The 22,258-nt window shown below is 32.8% G+C and overlaps 1 protein-coding gene across 1 annotated transcript; it reads left to right on the forward strand.

Annotated features, from left to right (window-relative positions):
- Nucleotides 1-3,560: 3,560 nt before the first annotated feature.
- On the forward strand, nt 3,561-21,393 carry LOC100245856 (pectin acetylesterase 8). The gene is made up of 19 exons (XM_010646363.3): nt 3,561-3,882; nt 4,375-4,496; nt 4,602-4,684; nt 5,613-5,742; nt 5,834-5,913; nt 6,170-6,256; nt 6,342-6,466; nt 6,558-6,618; nt 6,723-6,776; nt 6,865-6,942; nt 7,035-7,140; nt 7,662-7,807; nt 8,110-8,149; nt 14,385-14,459; nt 14,838-14,907; nt 18,982-19,091; nt 19,616-19,730; nt 19,832-19,933; nt 21,075-21,393. The coding sequence occupies exons 2-18, from the start codon at nt 4,376-4,378 to the stop codon at nt 19,914-19,916; spliced, it is 1,566 nt and encodes a 521-aa protein (XP_010644665.2). The 5' UTR covers nt 3,561-3,882; nt 4,375; the 3' UTR covers nt 19,917-19,933; nt 21,075-21,393.
- Nucleotides 21,394-22,258: the final 865 nt, after the last annotated feature.

A 22,258-nucleotide genomic window follows, 5' to 3' on the forward strand; every position in this document is an offset into this window, starting at 1 on the left:
AATATTTTTAAACTACACTTCAATTCACCCACTTCTTATTCTTTTTGTTAAATCCACAAACACCATTACCTCGTTTAGGAACACTGAAATTTTGTGAGAAAAACAAAGGTATTTGTAAAATAAAAAAATATTATTTTTTATATTTTTAAAAATTATTATTATTATTTTTAAATAATTAAAACAAAAATAAAGTATATATTCAAACTACACCTTACTAATAATTTAAAATGGAAAATTAGTACTTCAAAAAGTTTTATATTTGAGTTTAAGGCCAAATTATCCTATTATTATTATTATTATAATTATTATTATTTAATTACTATTTTAGTGTTTTCTTTAATTGTCTTATCTAATCAAGCATTATACTCATCTTATCCTTATGTCATTGCCTCCTAAATTGACCAACCCTATCTACAACTAAATTTCTTTCAAATTTGGTGATTAGGTTGAGTCTTGTACACAATTAGAAACCTTACATTTGTGGTATTATTGGCCTCACATGATCCATATGTGATGAGTAATTGCATAAAAAGGGTGCAAAAAGTTACAAAAAAGTAATGGAGAGATCATGTGTGAGGGGTGGATTAAAAGAATGAAAAAAAGAAGTATAAATTATATATATTTATACTATGGGTAAATATCAAGGTGTTTGTTAACCTCACATGACCCATACCCTTTTTATTAGCCCAAGCCTAACCCAATTTCAATCCAATTAAGTTTTGAAAAGAAAAAAAAGTTTTTGATTGAGTTTGAGTTGGAAAACTAGGCTATAAATTTAATTGGGTTCGACTTTTTGAAAAATGTGATTTAGTTTTTTATTTTGAACTTGAGTTTTTTTGTCGATTCAACCCACCTCACCCAAATTATGCTTAATATAAATTTTGCCCCAAAGAAAGACATAATACCTAACAAGCTAATACACTCGGCCCAACTTACTTGCCTTTAATATATGTTACGTAAAAAAACTATTAATTTCATTCACCTTCCCTTAGGTTTTCTTTAAATATATCTAAATCTCATAAGTTTGCAATTTCATCATACGATTCTCTTATTTTGAGTGAGAGGAGAGGTGAGTGAAAATAAAAAATAATACAGATAAACGATATATTTGATGAAATTTCAAAGGGGGTTAGATGTATTTAGTTGAAACCTTAGGGGAGGTGAATGAAATATAAAAAAAAAAAAAAACATGTTTAATAAGCTATGCACATCCTTTTTTCCATGTGATCAAAAGAATAATGACTTAATATAAAAAGTTTTTTTGTCTTCCTAATCAATTTCTCATATCTTTCAAAGATTTTAAATTTCTATTCATTTCAAACATTTAAAAAAAATATTTTTTAAACCATTTCTATCTATTTGTGGTTATATTTATAATTTTAATAAAATTTAAAACTATTTGCTTAAAACACTTCAAATTTGAAGACAAAGATTAATTTTCAAACTATTTTTTGCTTAGATTTATAATTTTTAAAAATTAAAGTTTTTTCCTTTATCATAGTTCATCTAAAACTAGAATTTCTCTAAGTGTGGACTCAATTTGATTAACAAAGCATCATACTATGTGAAACTACTAATTTTTCTAATACTATGTTTGGCTCTTGAAAACATATAAGAAAAAAAAAGTATATTAATGAAAAAAAAATTTTAAAAAGAAGATAGATGGTGGCAAAAAAAATAAATAAATAAATAAATAATCTTTCTATTTTCTTCACAAAAAAAAGCGTATTATTCATTAATTTAATTTTTCTTCAACTTAAATTTTTTATTGGTAATTAAATAAGAGATAAATTTTATAAGTTTTTCCATTAAGAGAACCAAGAATCACACATAACTTAAAAGCTTTAAATAATTATAATTAGTAAAATTTAATACTTATTACTTAATAAATTAAATCAACTTTAAGTTAAATTGTTTTTAAGTTGTATACTTAAAACTTATTACTTTTTTTTTTTACTTTAAGTATTAAGGTTGATTGGTAAAATTAATTTAAAATAAATTTTAAGTTATCAAATTGATATATTTATCCTCATTAATTATAATCATTGTTTATCATTATTAATTTTAATTAATATATTTTCATTAATTTAAGTAATAAATTTATTTATTAAACATCGTTACTTAGAATATTGCAGATCTATAAGATAACCTTAAAATATTAACAACAAAATTATGTCATAAATGTGGAGTCATGGTTATTAAATACGTTCTCATTAGATGTAGGTAAATATCACAAAAAATATTTGGGATTGAAAATAATTTAATCATTTTAACTTAGTACTTAAAATTATTTTTAACTTTAAATTGTAGTATTAAGTTAATTTATCAAATATAATTAATCTATTTAATGACTTAAATTAAGTTATTAAATAATTTTAAGTTATTATGTTGTGATATATACAATTAAATTAAGACATAAATAAGTGAAACCATATTTATGACCCGACCATTTATCATTGATTATCACTTTTAGGTATAATACTAAAAAAAATACTTTTTAATCAATGAAATGATTTTTAATAATTACGATTTTCAAAATTAAATATTAAAAAACAATTATACAATAATGGCAACATTTTTTTAAATGATTCTCAAAAAACAAATTTAAAAAATATTTTAAATTATTCTAATAAATAAATTTTCGCATAAGAATTCAAATATAAAACACTTTAAATTTATTCTAAAAAGGCAATATATTTTTGAAACAAAATTTTAAAATAGTCCAAAATACCCCAGACATGTGGCCATATTCCATTGGTAGTAATAAACTTTCCCATGCCAATGATATCATATGATAAAATCGTTACACTCGTCGGCGAATTAAATAATGAAAAAAATAAAAAATTTCAATTAAAAAAATTAAAATTAAAATAAAATTCAAAGACGTGTCGTATTTTTGAGGTTAATACTTAATACTTAATACTTAATACTTAATAGTATCTTGTTTCATGCCTTAAAAATAATTAAATAAATAAATAAAATTTAAATCAAAGTTCACAGGCGTTGGTGGGGCCCACTAGTCTAAATGCTAACCTCACCGGGCTCTCAGATCTGGCTGCCTGACGTGCTTTATTCAGGCCGCCTACTGCGTGACAGCTCTGAAAAAGTCGAAAGGTACGAGTACAACTAGCATTGACTGTAGCCCATTGCAGCCCACTTTATGTTGTCACACTCCCTTGTCTAATCAAATCACTGCCGTCCACGTGTCGATTGGAGGCCCGGTGCTTTCGTTGAGCAATATCGAACGAATCATAACATGCCACGTGGATGTGCATGTGGTTCTTATTGTTGTGCCAATCATGGGCATCTCCTCCAAGAATTTTTTTATGGTTTAAATTCAATTTTTTTTTTTTGCAATATTTATACATTTTATTAATTTTAAAAAATAAAAGAGGAAATTTGATTTATTTTATTTTATTTAAATTAAAAAATTATAAGTTATTATTAGAAATAAAAAAATTCAAAATAATAATAAAAAATAAAAAATAAAAAATTCTCGTGGAGTCGTGGACCACTCAAGTTATGAACTCCTCCAAACGGAAGCTCTTGACATTCAATGCAGTGCGCGTAAACCGATAAGATTCGTCTGTCAATATCTGACCGGACCGGTTCGAACCGGGTTCAGTTAAAATAAAATATGGTAAAAAATAAAAGTGAACAAGATGTTAACGAATGAGTGTCGGCTGTTGGATTCTCTATAGAAGAGCGCTTCTATATAAGCTGCTTTTCTGCTCTTGCAAGGTGCGGGAGCTCTCACCAGTCACCGCATTGTTATAAGCACTTGTTTGAAGCTCGTTTTCTGCGTCAGAAGCTCACAATCTGAACTGGGTTGGGTTTAGATTCTGTGGCGAAAAGGGGAGTCTTCTCCTCTCGCAGTATCAGGTGGTTTACTGCTTTTGGTATAATTGTATAAGCACTTCTGGGTTCTCTCCGTTTTGCTTGTTTTGGGTTCGGTTTGTATGTATAAGCGCTAATACGAGACAGCTGATTGTTCAGTTTCATTATTATTATTTTTTAAAATTTATTTGAAACGAATTAATGCTGGTTTCTTTGTTCTTTTATTTGTCTTTTGTTTTGTTTTTAGAATTATTTTGAAAAATTGTTATTCCTAATTTTTTTCTTTGAAGGAAAAATCCGTGTAGTGTTGCTCTAAGCAATTTAGATTTTCATTTTTTTGGTTTGGAATTTACTTTATTCAGTGGATTTATTTTGCATGATGCATTTTTGGATTTTTTTTTTCTTGAGTAAATACCAAAATTTTCCTGAGAAAATGCTGTTCATGTCTAATACTGGTCATAGTTGTAAAAGGGGATGATGTTTCTTTGTCGAGTACTTTTCACCATTTTTAATCATAATTTTTCGGGTTTTTGGCAGAATGGCTAAAGCAAGAACAGGCCACTGGTTAAGCATTCTGGCATTTTCACTGATCTTGCTCAAAACAGAAGGCTTCTATGTGGGAATTACTTATGTGGATAGTGCAGTAGCAAAAGGAGCAGGTGAAAAACCTTGTTAGAATTCGGGTTTTTTCCCAAATTTTTGTTCATAATCTGTTGTTTGATTGATTCTTATGTGTGTGAAAATTCGACATTCTTATTATGCAGTTTGCTTGGATGGTAGCCCACCTGCTTACCACATGGATAAGGGATTTGGTGCAGGGATTAACAATTGGTTGGTTCATATTGAGGTACCAGACAACTGTTTGAAGTTTTGTTTCATGATGTATATAGTGATTGGTTGCTAAGAAATTGGAGGAAAGGGAAAGAAAATTATGGGATTTTATTACTACCATACTATATAATCTTATATTTCAAGGTTATACTTGGTTGGTTGATATAGAGGTATTAGACATGACAACCCTTTAGCATTTTGTTTTACCACATATATGCTGAGAAAATGGAAGAAAAGGAATGAAAATTTTGGAATTTTGCTACTACCATACTACATAATCTTTTGTTTAAAAGTTACAATTGGTTGGTTGATGTGGAGGTACTAGCAAGACATTTGACATTTTGTTTTACTAGATATATGCTGATTGGTTGCTGAGAAAATGGAAGAAATGGAAAGTAAATTTTGGAATTTTACGACTTATATAATCTTATATTTCAAGGTTACAATTGGTTTTGTCATATATATGCTGATTGGCTGTTGAGAAATTGGAGGAAAAAGGGAAGAAAATTTTTTGAGTCTTACAACAAGCATACCATATAATCTTACATTAAGGTTACAATTAGACAATATATGCTGATTGGTTGCTGAGAAATTGGAGGAAAAGGGAAGAAATGTTTTGAGTCTTACAATTAGCATACCATATAATCTTATATTTACAACTAGACAATATGTGCTGATTGGTTTCTGAGAAATTGGAGGAAAATGGAAGAAATTTTTAGTCTTGTAAAAACGCACAATGTAATATCTTATATCTATAATCAGACAATATATGCTGATAGGAAAATGGGAGAAAATTTTTGAGTCTTGCAACTAGCATACCATAGAATCTTAAGACAATATATGCTGATTGGTTTCTCAGAAATTAGAGGAAAATGGAAGAAAATTTTTGAGTCATGCAACTGGCATAGCATATAATCTCATCATTTATGGCTTTTTGATATCAGGGAGGAGGATGGTGCAACAATGCCTCAACTTGCCTTGCTCGTAGGGACAACCGTTTAGGTTCATCGAAGCAAATGGTGAAGCAAATTGCTTTCTCTGGGATTCTGAGCAACAAGCAAAAATTTAATCCGGGTACCACTCAAAATCGCCAATTGGCATAGCTCTTCTTGTTGATGTAATCTTTGAGATTCTCCCAAGCTCTAATCTCCATTCCAACATCCAGACTTCTACAACTGGAACAAGATCAAGGTTAGGTACTGCGATGGGGCCTCCTTTACGGGCGATGTAGAAGCAGTTGATCCTGTAAGTAATCTGAAATTCATCAGTTCTACTTGCATATGTTTGAGAACGTTTTTTAAAACAGTTTTCAAACGGTTCTTAAAATTTGTTCTAAAAAACAACCTATTTTTAGAACAAATTATCAAAAAACTGTTTTCTGTCATAAGTTTGCCAAAAATTGTTTTTGCTCTAAAGACTATAACATTGTCTTCAAGAAGAGTTTCCAAACAAGGTCTTATTTTTCGACATTTTTGACACATTCTGTGTTGGTCTTTTTCAGAAGACTAATCTTCACTACAGAGGAGCCCGGGTGTTTCTTGCTGTCATTGAGGATCTTATGGCAAAAGGAATGAAAAATGCTGCAAATGTATGGCTCATATCATTCATTGACTTCTCGGTTTCGGTTTTATCCCTTTTTCTTATCCTCATTCATAATAACTTTTTCTGCTCAGGCTGTTCTCTCTGGCTGCTCTGCTGGTGGGCTGACTGCCATTCTGCATTGTGATAAATTTCGCGCTCTTCTCCCTGTCAGCACCAAAGTAAAATGCTTTGCAGATGCCGGTTACTTCATCAACGCGTAAGATCAAGAATTTTAGCTCCTACCCTGATCTCACTTCCCCAGAAAATCCTAGGAAAATGCTTAAAATTTACAATGTTTTCTGTTACAGTAAGGATGTTTCAGGAGCAGCACACATTGAAGGCTTCTACAGTGAAGTGGTTGCAACACATGTAGCAACATATTCCCTTATTTTGGTTTTTTTTCATACTTCATACTGATTTTCATGGAGAAATGAGAGCTTCTAGTTCTGAATTTTTTGGTAAAACTGGTGCAGGGATCAGCAAAGAATCTGCCCCCATCCTGCACTTCAAGTCTAAGACCGGGCTTGGTGAGTGTGGCCATTGAAGTGGTTTTTGCATTCTTTGCCATTTTCGGGTCAATGTGCTAATAGCCTAATACTTATTGACAATCTGCAGTGTTTCTTCCCACAAAACATGGCTCAACAGATCAAAACACCGCTTTTTATCATCAATGCAGCCTATGATTCATGGCAGGTATGATATCAATATGAGTTTTCTTGGGAAAATTTTTGTTATCTTTTTGGGACTCATTCTTTGTCGAATTCTTTGGCCCATTGTTTGGTCAGATAAAGAACATCTTGGCACCGGGTGTCGCTGATCCTCATGGTACTTGGCATTACTGCAAGCTTGATATCAAGGACTGCTCATCCTCCCAACTTGAAGCCATGCAAGGTCACTCCCATAAGCCTCTTCTATGAAGTTTTCGGTTTTTTATTCTCTTTAAACATTGACTAGACTGTTGAAAGTAAAGAAAAAGTGCAGTTTGATCCTTGGAGCTCTCTTAGGAAGTTGAGAATCAGGCCTGCAGGTCTGGAATGAAACCAGAAATTCTTTCTTTTTTTGTTCTTTTTGCATTAGGCCTGAACTTGGCTTGTTTCCAACCAGCCTTTTTCCTAGTTTCTGCAAAAACAACCTTTTGTTGGAGGACTTTTCGGGTTTATTTCAGATTCCAGGCCTGCTCTTTTGAATGAAACTGGGAAATTCTTCTTTTTTTTTGGATCTTTTCTTGCTTTCATCAGAGTGATGCATTTTCATGGAGAAAAATGTAAATTTACTCCACCCTGCAGGCTTGAATCTCTCATCCATGGCCTAACTTGGCTTGTTTCCTACCTGCCCGTTTTGGGTTTTCTGCAACAACAACCATGTCTTTGAGGACTAATCGTTTTTGGTTTTTTTTTTTTTTTCTTTCTCAGATTTCAGGGTGCAGTTTCTTAGTGCAATCAAAGGACTGATAGGCTCCCCCTCCAAAGGAATGTTCATAAACTCCTGCTATGCCCACTGCCAAACCGAAATGCAGGAAACATGGCTGAGGGACGACTCCCCAGTACTTGGAAAAACAGTAAGCCTTCTACCAACACCACCTTCTTCTCCATTTTCCCGACCGTTTCACTTAAGGCTGCAACTTAGTTGGGTTGGACAGGTTAGAGACTAACCCATACAGACCCTAAATTTTCAAATTAGTATTTTTCTAACCCAAGTTCGGTCTTATTAATTCATTCAAACCTTGTTCACACCAACCCGGTTGAACACAGGTTGGGCGTACATTACCCGTCCAAGTTGCAGCCCTAGTTTCACTGCTCTTTCTCTGCTTTTTTCCATTTGACAAAGCCTGAATATTCTCATTCTTCCATTGGCATGCAGACAATTGCAAAGGCAGTAGGAGACTGGTACTATGACCGGAGTCCATTCCAGAAGATAGATTGTGCCTACCCTTGTGACTCTACTTGCCATAACCGGGTTTTTGATCCTCACGAACACCCAGAATTATAGACAGAACCCATCCAAAACTATAGATATTCTTGATGAACAAGGAGGAAGAAAAAATCCTCAGTGATTGATCAAGTCTTTAAAATAAGCTAAGGCCATCACTGCACTGAAAAAATATGTGCAGGGTGTCTTCTGTTAGTGTTTATGGAATGACTTATTATTATTATTATTATTATTCCATCAATAAAATCAATATATTCCATCTTAGAGGAGGTTTTGGAAGTGATTTTAGTTAAAGCGTGTTTATTTATGGTATGCATTGTGATATCCTACATCGGATAGAAGAAAAAGTTTTTAGTGTTATATAAATATGTACTTCTCCTAATCATATAAATGTGTTTTAAAGTCATAAGAGCCCGTTTCAATTCAAAGCAATTGTTTAAGGTTTGAGGAAAAGGAAAAAAAATAATGTTAAGGAAAATGATTTTTTTTTATATATATTTGATTTATTTTGAAAAATATAAAGAAAATTAAATATGATTAAAATTAATTCTAAATTTATACATTTTTGAGTTATTTAGTATTTATATGGAAGAGAAGAAAATATTAGATCGATATGGTATTTATTTTTTAGCTGAATATAAAAAGTCAAAATATTTGACTTTTTCTATTAAGTTAAAAGTAATTTATTGATATCAATTAATATAATTAAAGTAAATTTGTCATCAATGAGTTCAATTTTGTTATGTTGATTGATATTAACATGTTAGTTTTAATATGTTTAATAAATATAATTTTATTTTTTAATAGAAAACGTAAATTAAAAATAATATATGTAGCATAAATTTTGAAGCTTTGTTCGTTATTGCAAATCATTTACATTTTTTGTTTTTATTCATTGAAACTTCTCAAATTGAGAATCTACGTACAATGTTATATGACAAAAAGAAAATATCCAATTTTCAACTCTAGAAGTTTCTATTAAATTCAATCACGTGAGTAAAAGAACAATTAAAATTATAAAATTCATCAATTATTGGAAGTATATTGATTTTGGCTAAATTTTATTATTCTTTTTCCGAAATGAAAAAAAAAATTAAGTGAATGATTTTAATTTGAACTTTTATTGGAGACGACTAAATTTCAATCTTTTTTAAAATTTTGACCCATCATTTTTTTAATTATGGGTTGATTTTATTTTTAAGTTATATATTAATTTTAAAAATTACTAAACTCATTTAAAATTCAATACATTAAGTTTTATTTCATTGAAGTTCATTTGTCTAGTTAAAAAAAAAATCATAAAATTACAATTATATATAGAAGGTAAGCTATGAAATCATTGTTGAATTTCTAACGAAGATTGGATTGTTTTGTTTTAGTTCATGATGTGATGTTTGATTTGAACTCTATTCATCTAATGAGAAAATCATTTTTAAAAATATAATTTAGTATAAACAAAATAATAGAGTTAGTGTACAACAATTTTTATCCATAAATTTATGCTATTAATTGGATCAAATATTTGGATTTCAAATTATTTTTCGAAAATTATTAGGATCATTAACAAATTTGACAATGTGAAGTAAAGGCTAATTAATTAAGAAAAACACTTAAAGAGGGGGTGAACTAGGCTTTTGAAAAGTTCTCAAGCAATATTGAAATAACAATAGGAATGAAGGGATGAGAGTTAGAGAGATTATAAACACTGATATTATAGTAGTTCGATTAATTTTACCTGCTTTCACTCTTCTCAAAATCCTTCCAAGTGAGGATTTCACTAGTATAAAATTTCAACCAAGCTTCTAAATTTTTACAATTAGATTTTCTGGCTCTAATGGGTGCTACAGTTAATCCTTCAAGTTTATCCCTAATTCAAAGACTAAGCACTCAACTTTATTTGAAGAATGAAGACTTAAGACACTTAACCTAGCATAATTAATGAACAAGTACAAAAAAGACTAAGATGAATATAAGAGTGCACTATAAATGACTAGCAAGTGAAAGTTTAATGCATAAAAAAAAAATTTTAAAAATAAAAAGTTTTGAAGGTGAGAAACAAGTAGGTAAGGAGTTAACAATAAATGAATAAAAGCTCTCTATTTATAGGTTTTCAATCTCAGATATAAAAAAGTGCACCATCAACATTTCCTAATTGACTAGTCGTTGGACATTTAATGTTGAACAAGTGACCGTTATAGTTCACCTGGACCTTGACTAAGAGAATGGTACCTTTGATCAATAAAGGTTTCTCCTCGACCAAGAGGACTAGTGTCACACCCCTGAATATCTCCCTTGATTTTTCACGAGTGCGCGGTGCTAAGGACCCTTCCTTCCCAACGTTTAGAAAAATAGAGTAAAACACAGAAAGAACAAAGTAACAGGGACACACACGAAGTTACGGGAATCCTTTCCCAACTTGTATTATTTCACTCTTACAAGACAAAATCGTTTCCTAAACCAGAGTACAATGCTCTCACCCAAGCATACGAGAAGGAACCCTTTCCCTAAACTCTCTCTCTCTTTGTTTCAAGGCTGCAAGAGCCCTTTTAAAAGACTCAAGCTGTAGTTACAAATTTAAATTTAGAAATTCAAATGTTGGAGCCAACTTGGTGGTTATGCAACTGGCCAAAACCACCCACAACTGCCTTGCATAACCACCCACCACCCAGATAGTGGCCTGTACATGCCACCCACTTGCACCAGTCATCATCCCTCAGCCACCTACAGGTCAAATGACGGCTTGACTTGGTCACTTGCTGGCTGCCACTAGTTAGCTGCACTACCATCTCCTCAGGTCTTGCTCACTAAGCTGCTGGAAAGTCCCCCTAACAAGTCGACTCTTTCCCCACAAGGTGTCTCTTGTGACCGAGTGTCCATCAGCATGTCTTTGATCAAGGCCCTCTGAGCCAAGCAATGTGCACTAACCATCTGACCAAGCGTCTGGTGCATCAATGTGTCTTCCTCACACTGATGTGTGAGCCCATGCCATGTCTAGGTGCCCATGGTTTGGGCTTGTTGCTTGCTTCCCAGCTTTCCAGCAACGAGCCATGGCATTGCGCCCCTATATTGTGCGTAGGCATCTTGGTGCGAGTCAACTATTGCTTGGTGTCATCAGACCATGACATTGTGCCCATGATTTCATCAGCTGGCTCACTGCACAAGGCTTAGGCGCCCTCGTGCTTGCGTCAGGAGGGGGTAGGCCACACCAGGCCCCGTGTCGTTGCAGCTACGAGGTGCACACCACACATGTCATGGAGCCCATGTGTGCGTGCTCGAGTCCTGTCGTGTATCTTAGGCACGCCCAAGGCCGTGCCATGGTGCCCCCTTGGTGCTGTCAAGGCTTCCTCATTTGAATCACCTACTCCCCCCCCCCCCCCCCCCTTAAAGAGCAATACGAACTGTTTTCATTGTTTCTTGAGGAGACATTAATATGCCTGAGGAGACATAATGAAATAATAAATAATTATAAATTAAAATTCCAAGTCCCTCAGCTTTCATCTGCACCACCTAAGTCAGGTGCGCACGCGATGCCCATCTGGTGCGCACACAGTGCATGTTTGGCTCGCCCGCTGTGCGTGCTGTGCACGTCTGGCCCGCTCGCGGTGCGCGTCTGGCTCGCCCACGGTGCACGCGCGATGCGTGTTTGGCTTGCCCGCAGCCTCCTCACATAGCCCTTGGAGTTTGAACTACCAAACCTCTAGGATTTCCTTGCTTTAATCCTAGGCTCTCATGGGTGCAAGGCCTACCCATGAGGCCCATTCCTCCATGGTCAAGTCAAGAGGCTAAGGGGCTGTCAACTAGCCTATTGGATAAGAGAGAAGGTTTAGTGCACTCCTTTACTGATCCTCAATTAAGAAAAGGTGACCAATTCGACTGTTTCCCAACAAGTTGAGCTGATTAGGCATTACCTCAATGGTTGGCCGAATCCAACCCAAAACCCTTCATTTTTTTTTTTTTTCCAAAAACTTACTAATAACTAGGTAGGGCCTTTAAGACCCTCAAAATATTTAATTAAACCACTTTTATCTAAGTAAAGAAATACTAAGAGTTTTGATAAATAAAAAAAAAAACATTTAATGCATGAATTGAGTATAAGATGATGCATGATTTTAAATTAAAAAACCTAAGTGCACCCAAGTATTCATGTTACATTTGATTTATAAGCTTGAACAATCTGAAGCTTATCTAGATTTTAAATTATTAGTACACTAGCAATGATTTGCTATTATTAAAACACGATTATGGGAACCTATAGGCTAACAAACATATCAAGTTTTAGTTGATTAAAAGTCTATTTGACCATGTTTGGTTCTCGAACAATGGTAAGGAGAAAAAATGTTAAAGAAAATGGTTTTCTTGTATTTTGTTTTACTATATAAAATATTTAAAAAAATAAATATAAATAAAATTAGTTAGAAATTTATGCATTTTAAAATTATTTAATCTTTATATGATAGAGGAAAATAAGTGAAATAATTTTGAAAAACCACATAAAAATAATTTATTGACTTTAAATTTATTTTTTTATTTTCCTTTACGTTTTCTTTCATTCTATATTTTTCTCTATTTTATTTCCCTCACATTTTCTCTCAAAATTTCCAAAAACCAAGCATAACATTTATGCATTGAAATTTTTTTGAAAAAAAACATAATTATGCATAAAAAAACTATCAAAGTCATTTAGATAAAATTAGTTGGAACAATTTTATGTTTTTTATTACCTCTAGTATTAACTGGATTGGTTTTAAGTGCTAAATTATTTTAAAAATTAGTATTTCCTATGTATAATGTATAGTTTTATTTGGGATCTATTTGACTAATAAAAAAGTTTTAGAAAGTTAAAGAAAATTCATTAAAACATATGTAAGATAGACATCGGTTCATTGGAGTCTCGAAGGATTTAGAATTAGTGTATTAATAATCGGAAGAAAGTGGAGAAAGAAAAAAAAATCATGTTTTATCTTTCTTTTTTAAACAAAAATTATTTTTTTATTTTTTTTATTTTTAAGAATAAGTGAAAACAATTTTTACTTATTATTTAAAAATTATTTTTTATTTCATTTCGTTGTTCAAAACTATTTTGAGAAACATCAAACCAACCTTACTATAAATCTTTTGAAAACAATTTTTTGTTTTTAGAATCACGATGTCAAATATAATCTAAATTTCTATTATTTATTTATTTTATATAAGTTAGTTGGAAAACTCAAATCCTTGAAGTGGTAATGGGCCGAGTCTTGTTGATGTAAGAAATAATAAAATTTTATTCAATCCTTCAACTCATTTAATAATAATATGAAATTAATTTGACATGTGTAAAGATACTATATCGATCATTTTTAAGTATTTTAAAAGTTGGATTGGATATGAATTGACATAGATAACCCGTTTACAAGTTTTAAGTCGTGAAACCCATTCACATAAGTATCATCCATTAAATTTGTTATTGTTTAACCTATTTAAAAATTTAAATTTATAAATATTTTAACTTTTAAGTTTAATTTTTTAAAATTTGAATTAATTTAATTTTAATTGTAAAATGTTTATAAATAAAATTTTTAAAATTTTAATTTTATATTCACTTATTATTTTATTTAGTGTTTTAATTAGAAAATATTTATAATTTAAAAGATATTTTAAATTCTTAAATATATAAAAATTAGTAAATTTGGGTGACTTAAACGGGTTATAACTAGGACAATTTGACACAATTAAATAAACAATAAAAAAATTATGACGTGGCACGGCTTTTATAAGGAGCAATACGAGAAGCATCACGGTCATCATCAACTGATGCGGCGTCGTTTCGCTTCTTTCTGTAGCGTTTCAAGGTACCTGGCGTTTCTTATTTTCCCTCCTTTAACCTCTGTTTGGTTCTCGAGAAAACTGAGCAAAGAAAATCAATATTGCGGGAGGAAAAACAAATCCTGCTTCTGTGTTTGGTTCCCGGGAAAACTGAGCAAATGAAGTCAGAAAAGTTCTTAGTTTTTTCTGTTTTAGATTTCGAATGAGTGAAGAAATTGCATTTGGGTCATAGTTGGGTGGATTCTTCTGTTGTTTCAGGTCCCAAAATGATGAAAAAACAATCCGACGGTTTCATTGCTTTTCGAACACTTCTTGGAAAGCAAACAGAGGACTAGGGTTTTGCACCTTCTAGTAAATTCAATTGTTTATGTTTAATGCAGATTTTCATTTCTAGCCACGAGCTTTGCAGTTAATGGATTGGACTTTTGTACGTAAAGCTTGGGACAAGTGGATATCTACCAGTATAGGTTCTTCTGGTGAGAAAGCTCAAGCCTTTCCCCCCTTTTTGTGGTCGTGTGGGTACAAATTATTCTTGATTCTATGAATAGACTCAGGCAATAACCACCTCCATTTTTTTTTTCTCAAAAAGTCATATCCATGTCATTGCATATATTCAGAGAAGCAATTTGGTGAATCCATTCAAGTGATTTAACCTTTTATTTAAGTTGGTTTAATTGGACAATTTTCCAATCACAAATGTTGAGGCATGAAATCCCGCAGTGTTACTACATCTGAGCATGTTGATCTAAAAACTTCCGTGTGTCAGGGCGGGAGAAAGGAAAAAGTTGGTAAAATTAGTGTCTTTCTGAGGTGATAATTGAGAAAGTTCTGATTTATATAAACTTGAATTGTAGGTGAACCCTTGAAGGCAGCTTTGCTAATTAACTATGACCCAACTGGACCATCTCGGCTATTGTCCACCATGTAAGATAAACCAAAATTTTCTATGCTATGGTGTGGATATCTTGCATGTACAATCATGTATTTATTGTGTATCCTGCTGTTTCGTTTTATGTTGATCAAGACATTTAAGTGTAGGCATTGTGAATTTAAATAATTAGTGTCTTGTTTGCTTAGTTTTGTAAATTCAGCTTTTGCTATTGATTTTCAAGCTAGGAGAGGATAAAACTCAATATATTGTGTTTTTAGATGACATATGGCTTCTACTACTTGACCTTAATATACCATATGTTGGTTTTCCTTTATAAATATGGAAAATGAAACAAAAACTAGAACTTGTGATAGTCTTTCCTATGACAAAAAAGATACTTAAAAATCTGAAATTTCAACTGATATGGAATGTAAATTTAGTAAAAGTAGGAGGCTAGGAGCGGAAGTGAACAAATAGTGAAAACTGATTATTCAGAGGTGATCATTTTCTTATATATTATTGTAAGGAAGGGAAGGTTATGGAGGGCATTGGCCATAGACTTGGTGTAGGATGGATGAAATGGGGACTGAGCTATTGTGTTGGTTATAAGTCTTACTATGCTTTGAGGGTATTTACCACAGAGCTGGGTAAGCAAGAGAAAAGAATGGACAAAAATTAGAGGAGCTGAAAGGAGGAAGTTGGGGGTCTAAGAAATATCTTGGTAAGGAAGAATATTTTGTTTTGAGCTAAATGTGCTACAAGGACGAGCAAAAATGAACTTTCTTTGAGATTGTAGAAGATAACATTTTGCCCTATTAAGGGCCCTTTGTTGAAGAGAGGCAAATCCTTAATGCAATCCTTATTGCTAATGAGATTGTATAGGATGTGATTCTCTCAAGGAAGGAAGAATGTTTCTTAAAGTAGGCTCATTGGAAGCATACGATCATGTAGATTTGAATTTCTTTGATCACACAATGTATTTTTGAATCTCTTTGGGTTTAGATGGTGCAATTAGATTGAAGGTGTTTTGCCTTCAGTTTTGTGATGTTAATGAATGGGAAGGGGAAGGGTGTTTAATGCCTCAAGAAGCCTAAGGCAAGGGAATTCATTTTAGCCATTTGTTTTTGCTCTTTGCTGGATGTTCTTGGTAGGATGATTGGTAGATTGGATGTGTTAGGTCTAGTTGGAGGTTTTGCTGTTGGCAAATATAGACTGCAGGTTTCTTATTCGAACTTTCTGATGATGATACTGCCATGTTATCATCTATTGATGAGAACAAGATTTCTAATCTTAAGCTTATCAGCCTATGGTTGAATTTGAGTCTTAAGATTAACCTTCATAAAGGTCTTTGTCTGAGATCAATGTCCATCAGGGTGATCTAACTAGGATAGCTTTTGGAATAGGGGCACTAGTGGTTGGCCTTTAAATTGTCTAGGCTTCCTCTTGGAGGTAAGGGACCTACATTTTTATTGAGAAGATGTCCAAAAGTATTGATGGATGAAGAAAGCTTATTTGTTGGGAGGGAGAATTACTTTCATTCAGTCTTACCTTGCCCACATTCTTATATATTTCATGTATCTCTCTGGATTCTGGTTGTTTGCTTTGGTCTTGTGTCATTCTAGCCACTCTTTGGGTGATTTGGTTGGCAAGAAATGCAAGAATCTTTAATAATAGACTATGCATGATTGATGAGATATTGGATAATATCCATATTTTGACTTCTTAGTGGGTGTCCATCTCCAAAGAGTTTACTGTAGTTCATTTGAGCCACAATATGATGGACTGATTAGCTGTTTGTTCTGAGGGAAAAGAGAGAATCTTTTGTGTCAGAGGAAGCAAAAGTATAGAAGCACTCTGGTGATTGTTGGATTAGCAAACTCAAATTGGAATTATCAAGACATCCATATCCTCTGGGACATCATTCTTGCCTTGTTTGGGGTTCTGTGGGTGTTCCCAGAGACAGTTAAAGAGGTGTTGTTCAGTTGGAAGGGCCCTTTTGTGGGGAAAAAAAGGAAAAAGATTTGGAATTCCATTACGTTGTGTATTTTTTGGACGGTTTGGAAGGAGAGGAATAGATTAACTTTTGGGGGGGGGAGGTCTTTAGCTATTCAGAAGCTCAAAAATTCTTTTGTTTGTAATCTTTGGAGTTGGGCTCGGGTGTATATTGGGGAGGAGTCCTCTTCACTTTGAGGCTTTTTGGAGTGGCTAGCATCCACTTAAGGGCTGGTGAGGTTGTTTGTTTTTTGTGTCTTTTGGCTTAGGTTGCTGTGTATACTCTCTGTATGCCTTGTGGCTTTTTGCCGCTTCTTAATATATTGCATGCTTATTTATCAAAAAAAAAAAAAAAAGGACATCCATATCTGCTTAGGAAAAGAAGGAACCCAATTTGGTTAACAACTCAGATGGTGAAGAGTCAGTGGATGCCCCAAAAAGATCAATTATTATGAACCAAAAAAGTTCCATAGTTTATGTTGGATAACCTTGGGCTAGTTATAGAGTCTAATAGGAGACAAGGCATCATTAAGCTTTCATTTCATTGGCTGCAATTTGGAACAACTAGGTCAGATGTTGGGGGGGCAGATTAAGATATAAGGGGGAATATGATATGTGCTTTATCTAGACCAACTGCATGGTGGCAATTGAAGCTGAGATTTTGGCTTTTATTGAAAGATTTTAGGAAGCCTCATACAAGGGTATCTACAAATCTTGTCACTGTTAGGGACTCATCAACCATTATAGTTTGGGCTGCTTGTGTTAGTAAAGTTGCTAGTGTTATGATTATGCATGAGGGGGATCATAGAAGGAAGATAGATTCCTGACAGATTTTGTATAGTTTGTGTTGTAATCTTGTTCTCTCTCTCTCTCTCTCTCTCTCTGGTTTTGGGGGCTTCTTTTGAAGGATTGCTCATCCCTCTGTTACAATGCCTTCCTTTATTCTTAATATAATTAGTTTTTTTTTTTTTTTAAAAAAAAAAGGAAAAAGCAATTGTTTTTATGTAAAGAGGAAACTGAAAGAGGAAGAGAAGAATTTATAATACTATTCAATCACTCAGCTGATATTTAAGGGCAGTCTGAAATTATGCCAGTTGAGGTGGTAAGGTAAGATACTGTTTAGACACAGAATAAGCTGCTAAGCCTAAAGGACAGTTCAACAAAACTCTGGTTGATATGGAGAGAGAAGTCCCAAATAGACATGAAACTATCCAAATTATAATTTTCACACTCTAGCCATCCCCTCAAGATAGAGAAAATAGGTATTTGATAAAATGATGCTTCAAAAGAAGTGAATTTTGCTAGTTGCAGCTGCTTTGAGGAAGCAACTTTTGAATGTTTTGATGGAAAGTGACTAGTGTGATCATGGATGAAGTAGTCTCTACTTTCTGTGAGCTGCTAATGCAATATATTATGTATTACTGAAGTGGACCAACTAAGACATTTGAGATGCATTTTATGCTTTTAATTATGGGTTTGTTAGTTAAGTGTGACTCATCTTTACTTCTCCCAAACTTAATGTGCTTTTAGCTCAACTTTTAATACTTATGATAACCAGGTTTTTCTTTTTATTGTTAACTGTGTTACACCCATGTCACTACTGGTGAGACGTGCAATTGAGAAATTCCTTTTCAAATGGGAAATATTGAACTGTGGAATGAAGGAATAGTAATCTGGAATCATGATAACATAGAAATTCACCTGCAGTAACATTCTAAACTTATGCAAGAGAATAGTAGTGTTTACTACCCCTTAAAGTCAGGTTGCCTGGACTACCTGGCAACACTCTGTCTAACTAGGTAAAATTGCAGATATCTACATAAGATTCCATACTTCCAGATACATTAAACATCCATATATTTTAAGGTATGTCTGTATATTGATGTTTTGCATACAATAGCTGTCAATTTTGGCCTTATGTTGTTTTGTATTTCTTTTCTATCCTTTTGTCTTTTTTTCCTTTTTAAAGTGATCATCTGAAGGGAAGATTACTTGTTGATTTCATATGGTCTTGTAGAGCCCTCAAAAATTGATATCAATCACAAGAAACATGTATCTGTCGCATGTCTCCATATTTTTCCATTTTCTTGATGTTGCCAAGCACAGCATTTAAAGCTTGACTTTGGTGCTTTCAGTGCAGAGCAAGAAGGGATTAGAGCAAAGCCAATTGAAGTGAATCAATTTGTTGATTTTATCAAACGCAACAACCTCCAAAGTGAGAGCTTCTTTATCGGGCAAAACCAATGTATGTTCTACTGCAGCTGCATAAGTAATGCCCAATATTTGTGCCCTAAGTCTGAGAAATAAGACTTTAAACAGCATTCTCAACAAATCAGGTTATTAAGGGCTCAAAGTAATGCTGAGAAATAAGTTTTGCCTGAACTCATATGGTGTCAAACCATTACAATCTGTTAATAGCAGAATAATGACAGTTAGATTAATTTATATTTCCCTCCATGTCCACGGGAAATTGCTGTTTTACTCAACTTTCAAAACTATTATATATCTATTAATTTAGGCACTTGAGGTTTTCAAACCCAAGTTCCATAAAGACCAATTCTACCACTTTAACTATTTATTGACTAAACAATCGACCTATTCAATTGGGTACAGACCCAAAGAATCTTTACAGGAAGTGTCACAAAGAGAAGAGGTTTGGAACCGCTATTTTAGAAAATGTACCATGTCAAACTACTGCTGTTATTTCCAGTGTTATACTAATATGACCTATTGGTTTCTAGCCTTCACTAAATGGAATTTTGACTACAGATTTGGTAACTTCAATTCATGACGGCTGGTTCTGTGCAAGGTGCATGAACACATCACATCCTGCTGGTGAAGGTGCTATAGTTATGCAGACAACATCATTCATCTTGGTTGCACTGTAAGAACCTGCAGTGTTCATTTTTACATATTCATGCTTGCTTTCTGTACATTTCGAGACCAGCATTGAATCTTTACATGCTTGTCATCAATCTTTTACAGGTATGATGGTTCCATTGGTTCAGCATCTCGTGCTATGGTGGATGTTGATCAGTTTGCATGGCAATTGGGCAGAAAGAACCTTTAACCTCATATTCCACAATGGTGCGGACTCCTTTGATGTGTCTTTTGTTGACTGTTTATTGTTTGTCCATTATTTATTGATCGTTATTACTACTACAACAGCCAAAACTCTATTCAAATTGATGAATTTTCACATTTCAATTTGAAATTTGTTATTCCCATCATAGTAGTTCTGCGATACACTGAATTTGATTGAAATTAAATCAAGATAACACCCAAAATGAGCTGATTGTTTTCAGATAACTGATCAACTAGGCCTGAGTTATTTTGCTGGACCCCATTAAGATTTAAGACTCTGGATCAAATTAACAAAAAATGACTTGACTTCTGCAAATTTGATACGAAGAGTATCATTTCAATTTTCATTATACCTAACAATTCATAGAATAGTGGTTAATCAATAACTGATATGATATGAACCCATCAAATGGTGGGTTGATATTTATTTTTTTATTGCCCAATATAAAAAGGTGTTTGGCTCCAGTCCAGTCATGGAAAAAAAAGACACCATCTAATGTCTATTGCTGATAGACAAATGTTTGAAAAATATCCGTACATTGTGGCTAGTAAGCATCACATTTGCATAACATTTTTCGAAATGTTGTCTAGGGTTGAGTGACATTGAAAGAGTACATAAAACATTGACAGTTGTTTTGCCTAGACTTATTAGCAGCGCTAGTCTCAATCCTTTCTCTCCCCCCCCCCCCCCCCCCCCCACACATTTTGTTGGTGCAGCTGTGGGCAGATTAGTGAAATGTTGTTATTATCGAGTTATTAATTTTCTTAAAAGTTTAAGCTGTTAGGATGTATATCATGTTCCAACACCCCGGACAATGAGTTACCAATCTTCCTAAAACTTGAGGGGTTAGAATGTAGATCATATTCTAACATACCTGGCAGTGAGCTACCAACCTTCCTCAAAGTTTAATCCGGCTTAACTGTTAGCCTTTGGATTCACAATGTATATCATGTTCTTAAACCCCCGACAAATCATAAATTTGTTATCACAGATGTCAGATGTAAATAGATGGTGGAGGACTCAAACTCAAGACCTTCAATCGGCTTAAGTTGTTAAAGATTTGGGTTCATAACATACATCACACTCCAACGGTTATTATTATTATTAGCATTAATGGGAAGTTAATTGAATCTTTGGGTGCAGGTGTTGTATACTACAAACCAATTCTTGGAAACTCTTGAAATGGAACTGCTTTTTGATCTTACCACATTGAATTTTCCGGGGAGGCTGGAAATCTAGTGGAGTAGCAGTGTTCTTACTGGTTCAAAATGTTCAATTCATGATCCTTTACCGATCTTTTGTTGTAGTTCTAATGCTCTTGTTTCTAACTAAATCATTTGTATCAAAAATGATTTGGTACTGTACTAATTGATACAGAAACATCAATGTAAATGAGTTATGGATCACGGTTTTGAGATCAATTAAATGATGATGTACATTTTGTTTTGATTTTCCATCAGAGGTCAGCTTCTCTGCTTGATTATAGGGAAATGTCCCTTGAAAGGGTTCAAATCTCATTCCTAAAGCATTGGGCCTGATCTTGGCCCGGGTTCAACCATGGCCAGACTAGTGGTTGCCCGATTTGAGACAAAATGCTAGAAAAAAAAGTATGAAAAAAGGCAAAATTAATGTTAAATTGTTTTTATATATTTTTTTCACTTGTAAAATAAAATAATTTGAAAATGCATAAATTTTTAACTAATTTTTATTATATATATATATTTTTTATGATAACCCAAATATGAAATAATTATTTTTCTTACTTTTTTTCTTTAGTACTTTCTTGGAACCAAATACAACATAAAAAAAAAGTTTTAATTTATTTAGTTTTCTAGTAAGTTAAAAGTTAAAATTATTTATACAATAAATGTGAACTTAATAATTTAGGGAAAATAAATATCGATAAAGTTTTAAGACTTTTTTATTACTTTTTACACTTGGTTTAAATCCCTATTGTTTTGCCTATCAATTTTAAATAAAAAGCTAAAAATTGTTAAGTTTTATTTAAACTACAAACGTAACTTTTTTATTTATCATTACTTATATAGGCTATGCTATTGCTATCCCACATAATTGAGTCATTCCCCTTTATAATATATGATACTGACCAGATAAAACCAATAAAGAAAAAAATCTCTTTATTGAGAAAAAAGAAGAGAGAGAGATTTGAATCCTTTATAATTGAATATGAGACTTGCCCAAAATAAAATCTTATTATATGTGATATCTCGTTGAACAACCATCATGTCTGTGTTCTTTTTCATAAAAAAATACATATCTATTTAATAATAGAACAATTTCCTCTTTCTCTTTGAATAGTAAAAAGG

The sequence above is a fragment of the Vitis vinifera genome, chromosome 2, assembly GCF_030704535.1.
Source record: "Vitis vinifera cultivar Pinot Noir 40024 chromosome 2, ASM3070453v1".
Taxonomy (NCBI): Eukaryota; Viridiplantae; Streptophyta; class Magnoliopsida; order Vitales; family Vitaceae; genus Vitis; species Vitis vinifera.